Source organism: Haemaphysalis longicornis, unplaced genomic scaffold (genome assembly GCF_048455015.1).
Source record: "Haemaphysalis longicornis isolate Haplotype H1 unplaced genomic scaffold, Haemaphysalis longicornis Haplotype H1 scaffold_2, whole genome shotgun sequence".
Lineage (NCBI taxonomy): Eukaryota > Metazoa > Arthropoda > Arachnida > Ixodida > Ixodidae > Haemaphysalis > Haemaphysalis longicornis.
Window position 1 is genome coordinate 175,890,704 of NW_027526295.1, and position 17,613 is coordinate 175,908,316.

The 17,613-nt window shown below is 50.7% G+C and overlaps 2 protein-coding genes across 6 annotated transcripts in view; one reads left to right on the forward strand and one right to left on the reverse strand.

The window, feature by feature from the left end:
* Nucleotides 1-17,613, reverse strand: part of Cask (peripheral plasma membrane protein CASK) — a 708,589-nt gene that overhangs the window by 121,785 nt on the left and 569,191 nt on the right. The gene's annotated exons all lie outside the window — the stretch shown is intronic.
* On the forward strand, nucleotides 8,135-13,267 carry LOC144169509 (sperm-specific sodium:proton exchanger-like). Its single transcript, XM_077698708.1, has 2 exons — nucleotides 8,135-11,239; nucleotides 12,177-13,267. The coding sequence occupies exons 1-2, from the start codon at nucleotides 8,135-8,137 to the stop codon at nucleotides 12,531-12,533; spliced, it is 3,462 nt and encodes a 1,153-aa protein (XP_077554834.1). The 3' UTR covers nucleotides 12,534-13,267.

Consider the following 17,613-nt stretch of genomic DNA (forward strand, 5'->3'; position numbering starts at 1 on the left):
CGTTAGAACACGCTCTAGGTTTCATAGACTCTTGTGTTACGTCGCGTGTTGCTGCAGGAGATGGCGACAAGAGTACGGTAAAATGAGAAATGGAACAAAAGAGCTGTATCGATTATGAGCAATTCAATGAGAAAGAAAGGCTACGCGAAATATGCATCTGGGCATGGTATCAGTCGACTTGGCTAAAGCCTCAGTACTCCAGCGGCTGCGGGTGGGTCCATACAACTTTAGGGAACACGCATTGTCGGTGCAGGAACATCAGTGTACAGATGTTAGCTCCGGCTTTTGTCTTCGCAAGCAAGCGCGCGGAAAGGAGCGGGCCGCTACAGCTCTCCCCCACCGCCTCTCCCTCCTTTCACTCTCGCCGTGGTTGACGAGCAAGCGATTACCTCGGGGATTACGGGGGTGTAGAGTAGCGTGCGGAGGACGAGAAGGTACGTCTCGAGGTATACAGAGGCGGCGCTCAGTGCCGCTGTTCGCTCCAAACTTGCCGCCATGCCCGGAAGACGCGGGGACAGTGATCGAGCGGAACGTGGGGCCCTAAGCCGGATCACGCCGGATTACGTCGCGCGAGAGACCACTCGAACAACACGCAGCAGCTGCGCTATTCCGCGGGCCTCATTGGCACGCGGTTTGGCAACGTTTTGTTTTTATTGTTGCCTGTTTGTTAATCGTTGCACTAATTTCTGCTTCACACACTCGCTCCGCCGCTGAATGCTTGCTGTGCCCGTTGTAATCCGCAAATGGTTATCTGGCATAGTGTATCTTCAGCGGCCACGGAAAATGAGCGCGTCTCTGCCATCGTCGCGGAAAAATGTGAGTAAAGAACCCAGTTCCAGCCAGTGTGAAATCTGCTGAAATAGCTGAGCTGTCGTTCTCTTTCGTCGGCTCGAACGTCAGCAGGCGCTCGCCCGCGAACGGCAACGCCGTCGGCGCGCAAATTCGGCGGTTCTCGCAAAGGAATCTGCAGCTAAACCTCGGCGACGGGAGGCTCCCTCCACTCTCCCTCCCCTAGCGGAAAGGAGATGAACCCGCCGATGATGATGATGATTGCTAGTGGTATCCTCTTTTTTAGCGGGGTAATGGCGTGTCATCTTACAAAAAAGAATATACCTATGTTTTATCAACTGCGAGACCACTGCGCCCTCTATCGGAGGGTCTGGTAACCTGCTCCTACCCCTGCGTGACGCCAGACCTTCAGCAGACGGATGAAAAGGCTCCACCAACAATAGCTCCGCTGTTAAAAATTCGCCGTGTATCCGCTCGCTTCGCTGCAAATGTGGTCGAAAGACGATTCTTCTGCCGACCCTGCCACGTAACTGCCTCTCCTATCTACCCCCTCCTCTAACCTGCCCCATATAATAAAAGCGTTAGAGGTTTGCTGAATTCAGTTTTCCCGTGCTCGAACTGCTGGCGCGCCGAATTTTCGGACCTTTTGTTACTGTTCGGGGCTCAAGCTAGAGACTCGGGCGCCTGCCGTTTTGTTTTAGGGCAAATATGTTGTTTTTAGCGCGTTCTTTATGCACTATCGCCATTATCAAGCCCACGTCTGTTTTTAATTAATACAACACACACTGCTGGTGTCAGCTGTGTACTTATGTTTTAGCTCAAATATGGCCAGTGTTCCTTTTTGCTGAAAAATGTTGGCAAGTGTGAAGTATGCTGCCAGATTTTGTAGTCTGCAGATTTTGTAGTCTGCCTATATATACATCTCGTTCAAGAAGTTCCAACTTTTTGGCCGGGTGGCTGGATAAAGAGACAGACAGACAGACAGTCCAAAATTCTCCAGTTTAGGTAGCCCGAGAAAGACTATCGTCTTTTGCTGCTTTCGTTGCAAATGCTGCTTTCGTTGCAAATGTGGGCGAAAGACGGTAGTCCACTGGTACCCCTGGCAAGCAAATGCCTCCCTTCTCTTTCCCGCTCCCATCTGGCGCTGTTCCTCTGCCGTCTCGTTCCTCCCAAGATAACAGGCTAGAGGTTTGCTGAAGTCAATTTAAATTTACCGCGTTAAGTAGGGTGCCTCAATGCCAGCGCTGCCGTACGGCAGAGGCGCGCGTGAATCGAGGTACCCTACTACAACGTTTACAGAACTACGTTGCCCTACTCCACGAGCGTTCCAAACGGCATGTGGAATCTATCTAGTGGAACATTTCGTTGCTGTTGCCGTTTGATTTCTTAATTGCCGCCAGGAGCGCGGGCAACAGCAGGCGACAGTTTTCTGCAGTTGATGTAGTATTTGATTTGCATCGGCAAAAATCAAGCATCCACAAATTTTTGATAAAGGGACACAGCAAATATCACTTATGTGTTGATTTTCTGCCTCATATTTGCGTAATGTCTTGTTCCTGTTAAAAAATGTTGACAAGTATGAACATTCACACCGGAATTAGACGTTTAGATTTGGGTGTGGGTATATACGACTACTGCGCAGCTTCGGTTTTACTCTGGTCGGGTGGCTGAATCGAGTCACAGACCGAGAGACAGACATACAGAGAGACCAGAATTTCTGCGTTTAAGTAGCCCTGTCGTCTTTAAAAAGCGATGTCAGGGACGGGTTCCATGGGCACTTATGCTTGTATCGCAAGGCGTCGTCAGATGTTCGTGTTCTTTCTTTTTTCAGCTCGTGTTAACCCTTTGCTCCTCCTCACAACTCGTTAAAAGGCAGGCAATGTGCTGGGGAACCGACAACCCACCAATCTGTAAAGCGTGAGGGTGGATTCTTCCCCTTTATACAGCAAGAAAACTGTTAAAGGCTCAAATCCGTGAAGATGTGGTGTTCTTCGGTCCTTGTCGCCCTTCCGCGAATAAAAACAACGAAGGCAGCCGCAACAAAACGTAATGCGTTGCACCCATCATTTGGTACTAGAATGGTAGTGCGAACCACGGCAATAATTTAAAGCGAGAAGCTCACGGCTGTTACGACGTGCAAGTAATAGCGGCGATGGTGCCACGAAGGTGCCATGCGAAGTTGGGTGAACGCTTGTGCGAATAAGTGGTGCGGTAGCGCTGCTTTTAATATTGTGCGAATAAGTACGTTGGTGCAGTTTTGTTATGTTGAAATTGTTGTTTGTAGTGGAGGTGTTTGTCATTCCGTCATTATAACCAACCAAGAATGCTACGAATTTTTTCGCACTAAACGGAGGTGTGGCTGCCTTCTATTTAAGGCCGCCCCCTCCCCCCCCCCCTCCCGTTTGTATTACAGTACGAAAAATTAGCCGTCGGTTTGATGGAGCGATGATTTCAAAAACGGTCGACGGCGCATAAAACAATAAGCAGAAAAACTGGGTGAATTTGGGACAGAGATTTGAACCCCAGGACTATGAGATGCGATTCCTACACAAAACCGCGGCACCGTGGTTGTTCTTTTTTTTTTTTTGCATCGGGTCTGATTCTTGGCTCTATTTATCTAGAGGAGGACTAGTGAATGCATTGTGACATTCAAATTATAAAGGAAGCAAATACTGACTCCTACGGTAGTAACTTGAACATGGTAATTATTGACCATTTACGCTAATAGCGTACAAGCAGGGCTAATGAGGACGAAGAAGAAACCATGAGAAAAAAAAACGACTCAAAGGGAAAATGGCCATGACGATGGCAATAAGGTGATACAAAAGTAGCACTAGTGGCCTAGGGGAATTTCTTTTGAGCCTGCTTATTACAAAAGTAGCAAAGTACGTTTACGCTAATAGCTTTTTGCGTAGTGCTAACAAAAGTCATTGACCAAGCTTATCAGTAGCAGTAACCCATAAAATTAGAAAAGTGAAAGCCTCTTTCTTAAGAGAAAAACGGTTGAAACTCTAAGCTCTCTCCCATGGAACCTGGGTCAAAGTCCAAAATCGAAACTGCGTCGACCGTGTCGGATTGGCACAGTCGGATAGACGTTGGCTTCGTAACGCGACGGACCCTGGTTCGATTCCGACCCCAACTACGGGAAGCGCTTTAAATGCAGAGCCCTTTATGGGTTCACCTTGTCCTCTTAGCTCGTTAACGGTCGATGCGACTGCCGGAATCAGGCGGCGCAGCGAGATAACGGACCCAAGTAGAGCCTTCTGTACCGGTGTCAGGGCACCACCCTGAGGCTTCGAAAACCACGCGGTTTAAATAGTCACAGCCAATCAAACCTCGTGAACCGCTGGCGCTTGTCATACAATTCCCCGCTTTTTAGCGTAAAGAAAACTGCAGGTACACTCAGCAGCAAAATAAGCCGGGGCACGCAAGCTGGTGCAAAATGCATCGCCGCGACATCTGACGTAGCACTTCTGGTGTCGAGACATCCATGTGCGCGTGCGCGTCCAACCACGCTCACTGCCCTGTCTTTTCTTCCATTTCAAGCAGCAAAGCTGATCACATTCAGCGTTTCGCCATAGGAATCACTTTCTTTGATTCGCTCGCACACGCTTCGGCGCCGAACGGCGAGAGTGAAGTGTGCGTTGCTCGTTCTGCCATGCTCTGCCCCGATCCAACAAATAACATGTCTCACCTGTCTCAGTGACGACCTTGCGCCACATGTATACAACCACATCTTTGTATTTTTTTGCCTAAAACATGCAGTTGCTTGGTAACTAAAAATGAGCACACCAAAACGGAAAGGAAGTTAGGTGAGAAATTGATTATCTGAATAAAGTGCGATGAGAAGTCACCTTGCACAAGTACTAAAGCAAGTATTGACAAAAAACAAAAACGCGAGCAGAGATCTGCGTGGTCATGGGCTTGAAAAAAAAGAACTAAAATAGTAATTGATTGTAGGGTTTTAACGCGCCGACGCAACGCAGGCGATGAGGCGCGCCGTAGTGGAGGGCTCCGGATTAATTTTGACCACCTGGGGATCTTTAACGTGCGCCGAAATCTCGTACACACGGGCGTTTTTGCTTTTCGCCTCCATCAGAAAAGCGGCCGGCGCGGCCGGGAATCGAACCCGCGACCTCGTGCTCAGCAGCGCAACGCCTCAGCAGCCACCGCGGCGGGTAGAACTAAAATAGTAATAGGCTGCAATACCCGTTGAAATGATTGACGCAGACAGAGACCAAAAGTTTCGCTTTTAGACAGCGAAACAAACGCTATCGCCATTAGAACTACGATATCGAAATCTCACTGGAATGCGTCCTTTATCAGAGCCAGGAAGAGGAAGCAAAGCACGCTTCACCCTCACCGTTCGCCGCCGAAGCATGTGCCAGCGAGACGTGTTGGGCATAAAAAGTTACCCCTAGCGCCACGCGCTCATGCAATGATAACAGATTTGCCGCTTGAAGCGAAGGAAAAGACAGGGTAGTATACAGGGGTTGGACGCGCACGCGCACATCGGTGTCTCGACACCAGAAGTGCAACGTCAGATGGCACGGAAATGCATTTTGCGTGCACGGGCTCGCGTGCCCCGGCTTATTTTGCCGCCGGGTGCACAGTTCAGGCAAAATCGGTGCATATAATAGGCAGCCCCCACGTTCATTTACGAGGAACGCTCACTGGGTTGGTTTTTACGATAGTAAGCGCAAAAAAAAAAAAAATGCGAGTTCGAAATGACGCAGAAAGGCTGCAGCCGCGCAAGAAAAGTATGGCGCGTTCGAAATGAAGCAGAAAGGCTGCAGCCGCGCAAGAAAAAAATGACGCGTTCGAAATGACGCAAAGCAGCCCCAGCATACGAAATCAAAGCAAGCGCAAAAAGGACAGAACTCCCGCTGGCGCAGTTTCAGGCAGGGGGCGCGCGAGCACTACGAAGGCGGGAAATTTGAAATGCAGCAGTGAGCCGGTAACGGCGCTGCAGCCCATTATGGCGAATCACTGCTCTGCACTTCCGACAGCTTTCACATTGAGTGCAACGGCTTTAATTTTTTTTCTTGAGGCACTTGATGTGCCTTCGTTTAACATCATCATCATCATCATCATCGTTTTGCGGAACCCATTGTGCAAAGTTGGCTTTCCTGCAGTGCGCTTTGGCGCGACATCCAGTGCCATATGCACCAGTGAGACAAAGGAAGCTGCCTTCAAAACGACGCAATGGGAAAGTATCACGACGACGGTAGTGAGAGGACGCGTTTCTGCTACCGGAACTCTTTTCTAATGGGATAGACCCTGAAGCGTCTACCTCGGCAGTGGCTGTGAGCCGTGGTTGCCTACGGAAGCACGTTTCGGGAGATGCAAGGGAACGCAGAAATGGCGCACGGCGAGCGAGAGGCAGGCACTCGCTGCGTCTGAGTCGGCGCCATATTCGGGCGTCGCAACCCTATCATTGACGGATTCTAAACCCGATCCCCAACCACAAAACAGGCGGAAATCTGCAAAACAACACCAGAAACGGTCTCGCCACACTAACACACTCATCATCTACACTGACGCATCTAAAACAGAATCCAGCACAACTTCGGCGTGGCATATACCGGCATTTAACTTCAATAGCGGTTATTCCTTGCCACCAGATACCACCATTAAAGGGGCAGAACTAGAAAGTATCATCCTCTCACTTCGTCCCATTGTTCATAACATATCATCTTTTTCCATGTACAAACTCGTACACATTCACATTGATAGTCGGGAAGCTTTCCTGGAATGTTGCCATCAACTATCATACAGCCTACGAGTTAAGAAGATCCAAGAACTCAAGAGCATCCTTCATCAACAGAACATCGACGTCACCATCACGTGGGTGCCCGGCCATGCCGGAATCCCCGGAAATGAGGTGGCCCATTTGGCGGCACGTGCATCGTTCACAACCGTGCCCCAAGCCAGCTGGACGCCTTCGGGCTGCGATTATGACCCTGACGAGCACCGGACCGCCATCAAACAACAACGGAAAGACTTTCTCGCCTCCATGGTCAACCACACTCCCATTCCCAAGTCCTATTCTCGCTCTCAACAAGTCCGCCTCAGACAGCTAATGACACTTACCAACCTTTCCCCTGCAAAACGACAACCGTTTTTTCATTCGTAACCTAATCAAGGCATGTGTATCCCCTGTCAAATTCCGGACACCACTGAACACATTATTTGTACATGCCCTCAATTTCAAACTGAAAGACAGGTTCTCCTAGACACCCTCCCCGCTAACTTACGACCAAATTCCTTAAATGAACTCCTGCGTCCGTCCTACCCACCTAATTTAGCGAAGGCAGTGTGGGACACTCTCCTGCATTTCATTTCCCGACCCACTATTTTTCCCTTGCTATTTCCCACCCATACGCGTCGCGGGGTCTGATGCACTAGCAAGAGACCCCCGGGTGTTTTTTCTACATTTCAATAAACGTTGAAAAAAGAAGTGCTGAGGGAGGGATGAGGGGGTGGGTAACGGCGGCGGCTCTGACGGTAGTGGTGCAGTATATCGGTGTAGCGACTGGGAACGGGAAGGATGGAGGACGGTGCTGCTAAGTCGCCCGCCCCCGATGGGAATGCCCGGAGTATGATATCGCGGGCAGCGGCGTGCGCCGCCTCATTCCCGGGAGTGAGGCATGACCTGGGATCCATACAATTTGGATGTAGGGCTGCAGGGTCTTTATTGTCTGGAGATACTTGACGGCGGGAGGTGAAATGCATCTGGTCAGAAAGTTCCGGCAAGCTTGCTGTGAGTCGGTAAGTATGGTTACATAGCCGGTAGGTGCTGTGGTGGCGCGAGGGCTATGGCTGTCTCTTCGGCAGTAGTGGTGTTGGTATCAGCGATGGTGGCGGATGCCAGGATAGAGCCTTGAGCATTGAGGGCAACCATTGTGTAGGCATGTTTATAATGAGGAAGGTACATTTGATTCCGTATCCGCTCGCCTTTGTCTGACCTACGCTGATCTACCCAAACCTACCTCTTTCTCCGCCCTGCATGCGGCAAGCGCAGTGCACGAACGGCTGATGCCACCCTGTCGCTGCCGGAGGCCGCTAGACTACAACCTGCGGGCTTCTAAATCCCGTTTCCTTTTGACAATTTTGTTCCCTCCGACTTTTCCCTTCTTGCGGGTACGTGAAGATTTTGCAGATACCGCGATCTTCGTCACGACCGTCATCATCACCAGCAGCCATACGGGGGATAAGGCATATGGCGCCACAAGCAGCCACGAGCGGTGGACAGACGAAGACGACTGTGCAGCACGTTCACGAGCTGCATGACCGCGCGAGAAGGCGTTCTTTGCTGCCATCCCTGTGGTCCAGCCAGTCCAAGATGAACTCGCTCATCGGCCAAGACGTCGAAGGAGAAGTGACGCTGACCCTCCGCGACCGGCAGTACAGCGTGATCCTGCTGCTGCTCGTGGCCGTGGTGGGCGGCGTGTGCCGCGCCCTGCGGCGCATCGTGAACATCCCCGTGGTGGCCGTCATCGTGGCGCTCGGCTTCGGCGCCGGTCGCCTGGCCAGCACGCACAACCTCAAGGAGAGGCTTCTGCCCGTCACCGACGCGCAGATCCGCGAGCTGCTCTTCATGTACCTGCCCGTGCTCGTGTTCACGGCCGCCTTCAACTTGCGCCACCAGCTCTTCAGGCAGTGCTTCTGGCAGTGCGTCCTCCTGGGCTGCGGCGGATTGGCGTTCAGCACGATGCTTTTCATGATGTACATGTCGGGCACCAAGGACGCCGACAAGCGCGGCTGGGCGGACACGGTGCTCATCAGCCTCCTCATCTGTTGCCCCGAGCCCATGTTCACTATGGACCTGAGCGCGCTGTCGTGTGCCCGCTCGCAGATTCTGGAAACCATCATAATGGGAGAGCCCCTGATTGGAGTCACGTGTCTCTGGATGACCTACCGCTTCAGCACCAGAGAGACGCTGACGATAGCCTCCTTCGTGCAGACCGTGGCGAGCTCGCTACTGGTGGGGCCGTTACTCGGAAAGCTGCTCGGTCACGCACTTGCCGCGGCCACGATCGCGCTGTCGCAAGACCTTCCCGTCTCCTTCGTGGTTAACGTCATCAGCGTGGTGGCCACATGGGTGTTCGCCGAGACGGTCCTGTACGGCGCCGGCGTCACCACGCTCGTTTCGATGGCGCTCACCGCCAGCGCCGACTCTGCCATCAGCGTACACAACCCGGTAGTCATGAGGAAGTTCTGGATGCTCCTGCGCTTCGGCTACAACATCGTCTTCGTGTTCATGGCTTCGTACCAAATCGGACGCGACACGTGCGACTACCTCACTTGGAGGGAACTGATGAGCCCGATTAACTCGTACGTCGCTAAGATTGGCGCCCGCTTCGTGACGACCATAGTGCTGTACCCTATTCTTGCCTCCGTGGGCTACGACCTCAGTTGGCAGCAGTGCCTCATAGTGGCCTGGGCAAACTTCAAGGGTGCCATTATGATCGGGCTTGACCTAACCAGAGCCTTTCCTACCGTAAACCTTGAGTACGCGCTGAAGGAACAGTTTGTTCGCATGGGGACGCTCTTTTTCGTGCAGCTCCTAAACACCACCACGCTGCCCAAGCTTATGTCCATGTTGGGACTTCTGAATATGTCGGACGTGGAGAGGGCAAACATGAACCTGGTCATAATGGCGCTGCGAAACACGGCGCGGACATCGACGGGCTACCAACGGCGCGACAAGAAGTTCTCGGGCGCGGACTGGAAGTGGGTGCAGATGCACACCTACATCGCCAATCCGTACGCTGGCAGTGCGGTCGAGGAGCCCGTAGAGCTGACGGACTCGTACGTCCCCGCTCGCGTCTACCGCAACGCCGCGTCCAAGAAGGCCAGCTGCTCGATACTGCGGCTGCAAAAGGTGTGCTACAACAAACAGTACGAGGATGGGATGATCCACAACAAGACTCGAACCACCATCTTGGCCGCCATGCAGTACCCCATGGAGAAGGAGACCTATCTCGATTTCTCTATGATGAAGCGGTTCATAACCGTCCCCGACTGGATCTACCGGCTGAAGGACTTCGTGCAAATGTTCGCCGGAAAAGAGGCCATCGAGAAGCACCACACCCGTTCGCGATCCGAAGACGACGAGGAAGGCCTGGAGAATGTGAGCATGCTGTCTGCCATGTCGAAGGAAGGCTGGTATCACGTCCTCGTCGGCTTCGTGGCGCTAGGATTTGTGCTCCTCCTGAGCGGCCTGGCCTTGTTTCGGCACGCAAAGGGTCCCGAGTCGCCTCACAGCGACGTGATGCTCTCTCTGGTGACATCGGTGCAAGGTGTCTACGTGCTGCTCTACTCGCTCGAGATGGTGTTGTACGTGTACAGTGCGGGGATGCTGCGGCCTGGCCACGACGTCTGGAAGCAGCTGGACATCATATTGTACTTTTTGGTCATCATGGAGTTTGTGCTCATCAGCTTGGCGTCCGTGCAGGGCAGCAAGCCCAACCTCAGTTACACCGACTTCCTCCAGGGGAGCTTCATCACTCTAGTCTCGTGCCGAATAGTTAAGACGCTCCAGCAGCGGGTCGTGCTGATAGTGTGGATATGGGACGCGCTAGACCGGCTGCTCAACCGGAAGCTGTTTTACGCGTACGACCTCAGTTGGTCGTACATCACAGCCGAGGACGAGGCCATGGTCAAGGTATTCCGCTTTGTGCAGACGCCGCACCTGGCCATCGCCATCCGCGAGAACTGCGGCCACAACAAGCTGCAGACGCTCAAGAACGTGGTGGACATCCAGCAGCGGTACCCCAACATCGAAGTGGCCACCAAGACGCGACAGGCTACGCGCAAGATCCTCAACAAGGCTCTCGAGGGTCTCACGGATCTCCACGACGGAGGCCTGCTGGACGACAAGCAGTTTTCTTTGCTCTTCGCCAACCTGTCGCGGATGGTCCAGCGTGCTGACGGCATGCCCACGGACCTCGCCGTGGGAAACGCGGCCCTCTGTACGATGCTCAGCGTCCCGTGGCTCACCGCGGACGCCGTGCCGCGGCTGCTGAAGACCTTCTACGCGTACGTCAAAGAAGGCGAGCTTCTTGTGAGGCGGAGCAGCGAGCACGAGTGCGTCTTCGTCATCTGCTCGGGCATTGTGCGCGTGAGCGGGTGCAACGAGGATCCCGGGGTGAACCCAGTGAACCTGGCTAACTCGGACTCCACGCTCTACTACTTCTCCGAAAGCTCCTTCCACGACCATCTCGTGCCGCCCGACACGCTCGGCCTGGTGGGCTTTTTGACGTCCGGGCCCTCCGTGTGCGAGTGCGTCTGCGAGACCGACGTCGAGATGTGCTGCATTCCTATGGAAGAGGTGACGCTGCTCGTGGAGCAGCACCCGGAGCCTCCGAACATGGTCTACCGCATGTGGCTCAGCGTCGCCATTCGGGTCGGTCTTGCCGTCCTTGCCAACCAGAAGCGATATCAGGTACTTGTCTGGGCGAGGAACTTTTCGACGCAAATCGAAGTGCGGAGCTTCAGCGTTGAGATGTAGCAAAGGTCCCTGTGGGCTAGCAAAGTCGCTAGAAAAGTAAACATTCCAAACAGGATTGCAAATAGGGAAGGCGGTCATAAGAGCATGAAATTTTTTCTATTGTCGTGCTTGTGTTTCAAAGTTCGAACGATTCGACAATCTTGAGCTCACTGGCGTCACCTGATGATGGTGGTTGGATGTTAATGGCGCAAGGCCAACTTGGGCAGAGAGCGCCAAAACAATGGTTATATGTGAGAGGTGAAAACGTAAACACTAAGATCAGTCAGTAGAAAAAAAAAGTAAAATCAGAAAACTACAATGAGGATGGCTGGTGTATAAGGCCAGGGAGTGATCATGCGTGGAATGAAATTAGGCCTAACAATTTAACTTCTGCTAAACATTTAAAAACGCGCTTGACAGAAAGCATGGGATCATCAGATAGGAAAAACGCTGAGTGTAGTGGAATGTGTAGCCTGTATAGTTGAGGGAAGTGTTTGCGTCGTGCTGCGTCAAGTGCCTTGCATTTAATGAGTATGTGAACTACGGTTAGGGCCTTTCCACACCTGCTACACAGAGGTCTTGAGCACCCCGTGAGGAGATACGAGTGTGCGACATGTGTGTGCCCTATCCGTAGCCTTGCAAGGGCAACTTCTGTGTATCTGTAACGTGTGTCAGTGGTGTACGGTACCAAGCGTGGTTTTATAACGTGTAACTTGTTATATAAGTCTGTTCACTCCAGTGTGTTTGCCATGTGTTGCGAAGTTGGTGTCTGATGTGTGGCTTCATGTATGTGTACGGCACTGTTGCGATGTCCACTGTGTTCAACTGGCGTCACCTGTAGCTTCGTATAACCGCGATGACGCTAAAGTCCTCACGTGCAATCATCTCGCAGGAGTGGACGCACGACAAGTTAAAGCGGTTTCTGGAGAACGGCGTCATGCCGAACCTCTACTTCACCGCGGAATTTACGCTGGACGAGGCCGTGGTGGACGTCATCCTGGTCCAGGGTGTCGTCCAGTGCACGCACACGCAGCAGATCTTCATCGGCCCTGCGTACATCCCCAGCCACGTGCGCGACATCACCTTCCCGGGCAATCCCAGGGACCGGGCAAGGCCGGTGATGCTTATCACCACCATCGAGCGGTACCCCCTGCAGAGTGACCTGGACTGGTTCAACCAGCCGCTGGCCCGCTACGACTACAACAAGCGGCGATCGCAGTCCATGGCCGTCGTCAGCAGACCGGGCTAGCGGCACAACCACCCGGAACGACGCCATCTTCGTCATCCTACTATTTTTTTCTTTACTATCTTTGACGTACCGCTGCCATAATTGAAGGCATAGACACAACTTGCGCAGTATAGTTGTTTATTAACGCACCTGTCACCATAGCTCCTCTTTATTTTGTCTCCATGTTATCGCTGTCACATCAATTCAACTACCCCTGTTTTTCAAAGCCCGTTAACGTTTTTCTTTCGTACGCGAGTGTCTAATTTTCACGTTTTTATTGCTCCCATTCTCTCTCCCTTTATTTGGTGTTTTTCCCTCTTCCATCACGTAGCAGCCATTGTTCGCTTAAACCGAAAAATCCCACGCTCGTTTGGTTCTTTAAAAGAGTGACCGTCACCTAGCCTCAACCCCCTTAAATCTTTGATTATTACGCCTACCGTTTATGCCTGGCCCATCAAGCATGAGTACTGGTCTTTTTTGACGCCCGTTTAAGTTCACTTCTTTAGCGTCTTTCCCACTAAACGCGGTCCAGACAAGTGAGGGGCTGTGCCTGAAAATAGTGGATCTACCGACTTGGGATTCAACTGTGCGGACTCGGGGGGAACATCGCCGTCCAGGCTGTGGTTTTCCCGTTACAATTTTTCGCCCCAGTACGGGGCATTGCTTTTTTTTGCCATTATAAATTCCGGTTGCTGTGCGGTGAAAAGCGGATTGGTTTGTGAGTAATAGAATGTTTTTCCAGAATCTATGGCGTTCTAGGCAGCGCTTGTTTGTCTTTTCAAGCGATTGATGCAACTGGAACACATGTTTTTAATAACTGCAAATAAAATTATTGCGCATGCTTTTTTGGTGTTCTTTGTACAAACGATCAACAGTGCCTCATACAGACCCCCGGAAAAGATTTTGATTGATTGATTGTAGGATTTAACGCGCCGACGCAACGCAGGCGATGAGGCGCGCCGTAGTGGAGGGCTCCGGATTAATTTTGACCACCTGGGGATCTTTAACGTGCGCCGAAATCTCGTACACACGGGCGTTTTTGCTTTTCGCCTCCATCAGAAAAGCGGCCGCCGCGGCCGGGAATCGAACCCGCGACCTCGTGCTCAGCAGCACAACGCCTTAGCCACTGAGCCACCGCGGCGGGTGTGACCCCCGGAAAAGAATCGTTTAGGGGCCTCAGAAGTAAAAAGAAAGCATTCGCCACCTTCCTTCGCCACCTGTTATTTGAGCATGTCCTCTACTGTGAACTCCTCTGTTGTGGACTCCAGAGGGTCAGGAGCCCTCGTCAGGCACTCAATGCCTTTAGCTCCTGCCCCTTCAGCAGGGATTGTAACAACGTCTGCTGAAAAATAAAGTCTTCTTCTTCTTCAAAGTCTTCTTCTATTAATGGATCAGCGCAGGAAAAACGAGAAAGCAGGTGCTGTGTGCTGATCTTGCATGAGCTGTTGAATGTATGTTTACCGAGAAATGACGCCATCATCGCACTCCATTACTAGAAAATAATTGGCCCCTGCCCAATGCCGTTCGTACATAGGACGTAAAAAGAAGGTTCGCTCTCTGATGCCATAGCCATAAAGTGGCGCGAAGTATTAAACTGCACATATTGTGCACAGTTTTGGCAACAACAGTGGTTTTTATTCGCTTGAACCATAAAAACGCCCGGGTGATGGACACGCTGCGAAAAGGTTGAAGATTGTTGCCAATGACAGCGTAAAATGCGCTACTGCGAAGGAGAGAGAGAGAGAGAGAGAGAGAGAGAGAGAGAGAGAGAGAGAGAGAGAGAGAGAGAGAGAGAGAGAGAGAGAGAGAGAGAGAGAGAGAGAGAGAGAGAGAGAGAGAGAGAGAGAGAGAGAGAACTTTATTCAGCCGCACAAAATTGCGGCGACTACGTGCCGGATGGGGTGGAGAGCAGTTGTTTAAAGTGATGCATATTTCTGAATTTCTCGCTTGGACAAGGCAACCAGCGTATGCACGAAAGTAAAGCTAATCAAGTGGCACCTAAAGTTTAGCAGCACTGAACACAGACAAAATAAAGGGCTATAAAGTAAAATAAAAGCCCAACCCGTGCCACATACGTATCAGGGGTGACGCCAATTAAAAATAAACTGGACCGAAGTCAAAAAGAGTTTTTAAGAGACAGGAAAAGAAGAAAGAAAGAAAGAAGAGAGATCTATCACGTGAAAGCTCAGTTATGAATCAACATGTCGTTCTTAGCCCTGAAGACAGTAATATAACGCTGTTTACAATCGTCCATACGACAAACGTCATTCAAACATCCCACGCCTCCTCGTCAGCTAGCTTTAAAATGGGCCACGGAGGCGAAATACAAATTCGGTTCATTAAAATGATTGCTTTGTTCCGATAACGATACCAATTTCATCTCGGACTTCGAACAAGTAATGAATATACAGGGTGGTGCGGCGATAATTGGAACACTTTAAAACTTTTTCCTGAGAGAACAGATGCTCTGTTCGCGCTCAAACTTCACACGAAGGCCGCTTTTTGTATTCTATTTTGTTTGACACCGGGAACAACGACGGTACTTACCTTTTTATTCTGAAAATAAATAAACACGATTTTCGCCTGTGGGAAAACGGCGGACGATTTGGACGTGTGAGCCAGCGCAAGTTGATCTTGAAGCGACGGCGCCACCTGTGGTATGCAGGGCGAAGGGCACGTTTGGTATTCACGGTAGGAAGGAACCAAATGGTGTAGCAGACGATCAGAAAATGAGAAAGTAGTTGAGGAAACAAATCCAACGTTTACTGGCAACGACGAACCAAGGTAATATTTATTATGATTGGTATCAGCTGTTATGCAAGTATTTGTGATCATCGTAAACTAGGGATGAAAGAGATTTTCAGATCGTCTGCTACACCATTTGGCTACTTCCTACCGTTAATCCCAAACGTGCGCTTCGCACTGCATACTACAGGTGGTGCAGTCGTTCCAAGATCAACTTGCGCTGGCTCGCACGTCCAAAGCGGCCGCCATTTTCACGTAGGCGAAAATCGTTTTTATTTATTTTCGGAATAGACAGGTTAGTACCGTCGTTGTTCCCGGTGTCAAACAAAATACCCCGCAAAATGCGACCTTCGCGTGAAGTTTGAGCGCGAACAGAGCAGCGGTTCGCTCAGGAAAAATTTTAAATAAAGTGTTCCAATTATCGTCGCTCCACCATGCATGACGGAAAACATATGAACCAGCGTCGACCCCCCAGCCACTTACCGACGATTTTTCTATGACGTCACAGGCCGCAAACTTCAGCCACCGGCAAGAAACATGATTGGGCAAGTGTAGTTGGGCCCCCAGTTACGTTTAATTGTGTCCCTCGAATGCTAACGCGCAGTTAATCCACAAATAGTTAGATTTATAATTTAAATATAATAAATTTAAATATAATAAATATTTTTATAATATTTATAATTTACATTACGGCGCTGCAGCGTGAAATTTGAAAGTTATCGTAACACTGCGTTTTTTCGACTCAACTGAATCCTAGTACTTTCAAATTAAGCAAAGTTGTATGTTGTCTTCATGAAACTCGTGGTAATGGTGGCTGTACACAGATTCTGCCAATGTGTGAGGCAGAATGAAGGTCTTTTTGTGTTTACGCGAGAAGATGACATTTTTTGCTTTCTACGATCTCTACCTGCCGGCACCTTACCAAGGCACACAAGAAATACCGCAGGTCGGCTTCCTCACGACACTCAAGAACAGCAAATAAGTGCGACCGCATGTGCGAATTTGGCGAATGACGCGACCCTGCATGTGAGCGGAGAGAAAAAGAAAAAAAAAGAAGTAAGCTCACACTAACGCGTAAGACTTGAAGTTAGCGAAGCTATACGCAACCTTCACGACCACCACGACGGTTTAAGTCCACGATTGCAGCCGATTTGCTTTTTCTTCGCTGCAGCAGCGACCTTTACTCCGTCATTGTTGCTGTAAGTGCACGCTTCGTTCATTTTTCTGGAAGTGATAATCATTTGACATCACCTTAGAGAGGCGTACGCTATGACGTGTCTTTCTCGTTCCGAGCAAGTGTTGCCAAGATTACGGCGAACGCTGGAGTTTTTTTTTTTTTTTTTTTTGGCCAATCTTGGCCAATCTTCCGAAGTGGGTATGCTTGGCTTGTCAAAGGTACGCCAGGAATGCTGGGAGGTTCGTGCGAGGCGCGCACGCACCAGCGTTCGGCATTTTCTTGTTTTTTTAGTACCAGGCGGTCGTCGCAAACTTGGCCAATCTCCCTAAGTGGGTATGCTTGGCTTGACAAACGTGTGCCGGGGACGCGGGGCTGTCCTCGCGGGGCACGCACACACGAGCGCTCGGCATTTTCTCGCTTTTTTAACTGCCCGGTCGCCGCGAGGCACGCGCGCGCGCTCGGCATTTTTTTGGTACATTTCACTGCGGACAGAAAATCATCATCATCATCATCATTAAAATCAGCCTACTCAGGTCCACTGCAGGACGAATGCCTCTCCCACTGACCTCCAACCACTTCTGTCCTGCGCTGCTCGAGACCACAGTTTACCTCCGAATCCCTCTGTTTCATCCCTCCATGAGGTTAATGGCTTTCCCCTTCTAGACCCATCTCTTGGTGTCCACACTGTTACCCCAACTGACCTCCCATGACACGGTAAAAAATACGACGGGCTAAACAGCTTCGCCGTTAAAAGAGTTGCGCAGGTACAACACCACGAGACGCATGTTCACCGTTTCCCCTGCGCAGGTTCAAAATTTTTCGATTTTGCTGCGCAGATTTTTTCCTGTATATAAGAAAAAACTTAGATGATCGCGTAGTTTTGGTTTTGTTCGATTCGTGAGTTATCTCAACATGTATTGTTACACGGTGGCAGGACGAATGAGAACGGCATGACCAGGTCACTTTCTCTGGGAGTGTTCGAGCAGATGGAATCCAGAGGCGAACAGACAAAAAAAAAAAAAAAAAAAAAAAAGCCAAAAGCTAGCGTTTCAACAAGGCTGACCCTTAACTACGGCGCACTTCAAAAATTTTTAATACATAGACTGTCATGTTTTTTCTCATATGGCTCAGGAAACTAAGCGCAATGGTTAAGCTAACCTCGCCTTAATCATTAAACCA

Bases quoted from the DNA above. Each gene is read 5' to 3' on its own strand.
- LOC144169509 (XM_077698708.1), top strand. From the start codon at position 8,135: ATGAACTCGCTCATCGGCCAAGACGTCGAAGGAGAAGTGACGCTGACC. The intron at 11,240-12,176 runs GTACTTGTCTGG...ATCATCTCGCAG, and splicing joins CCAACCAGAAGCGATATCAG to GAGTGGACGCACGACAAGTT.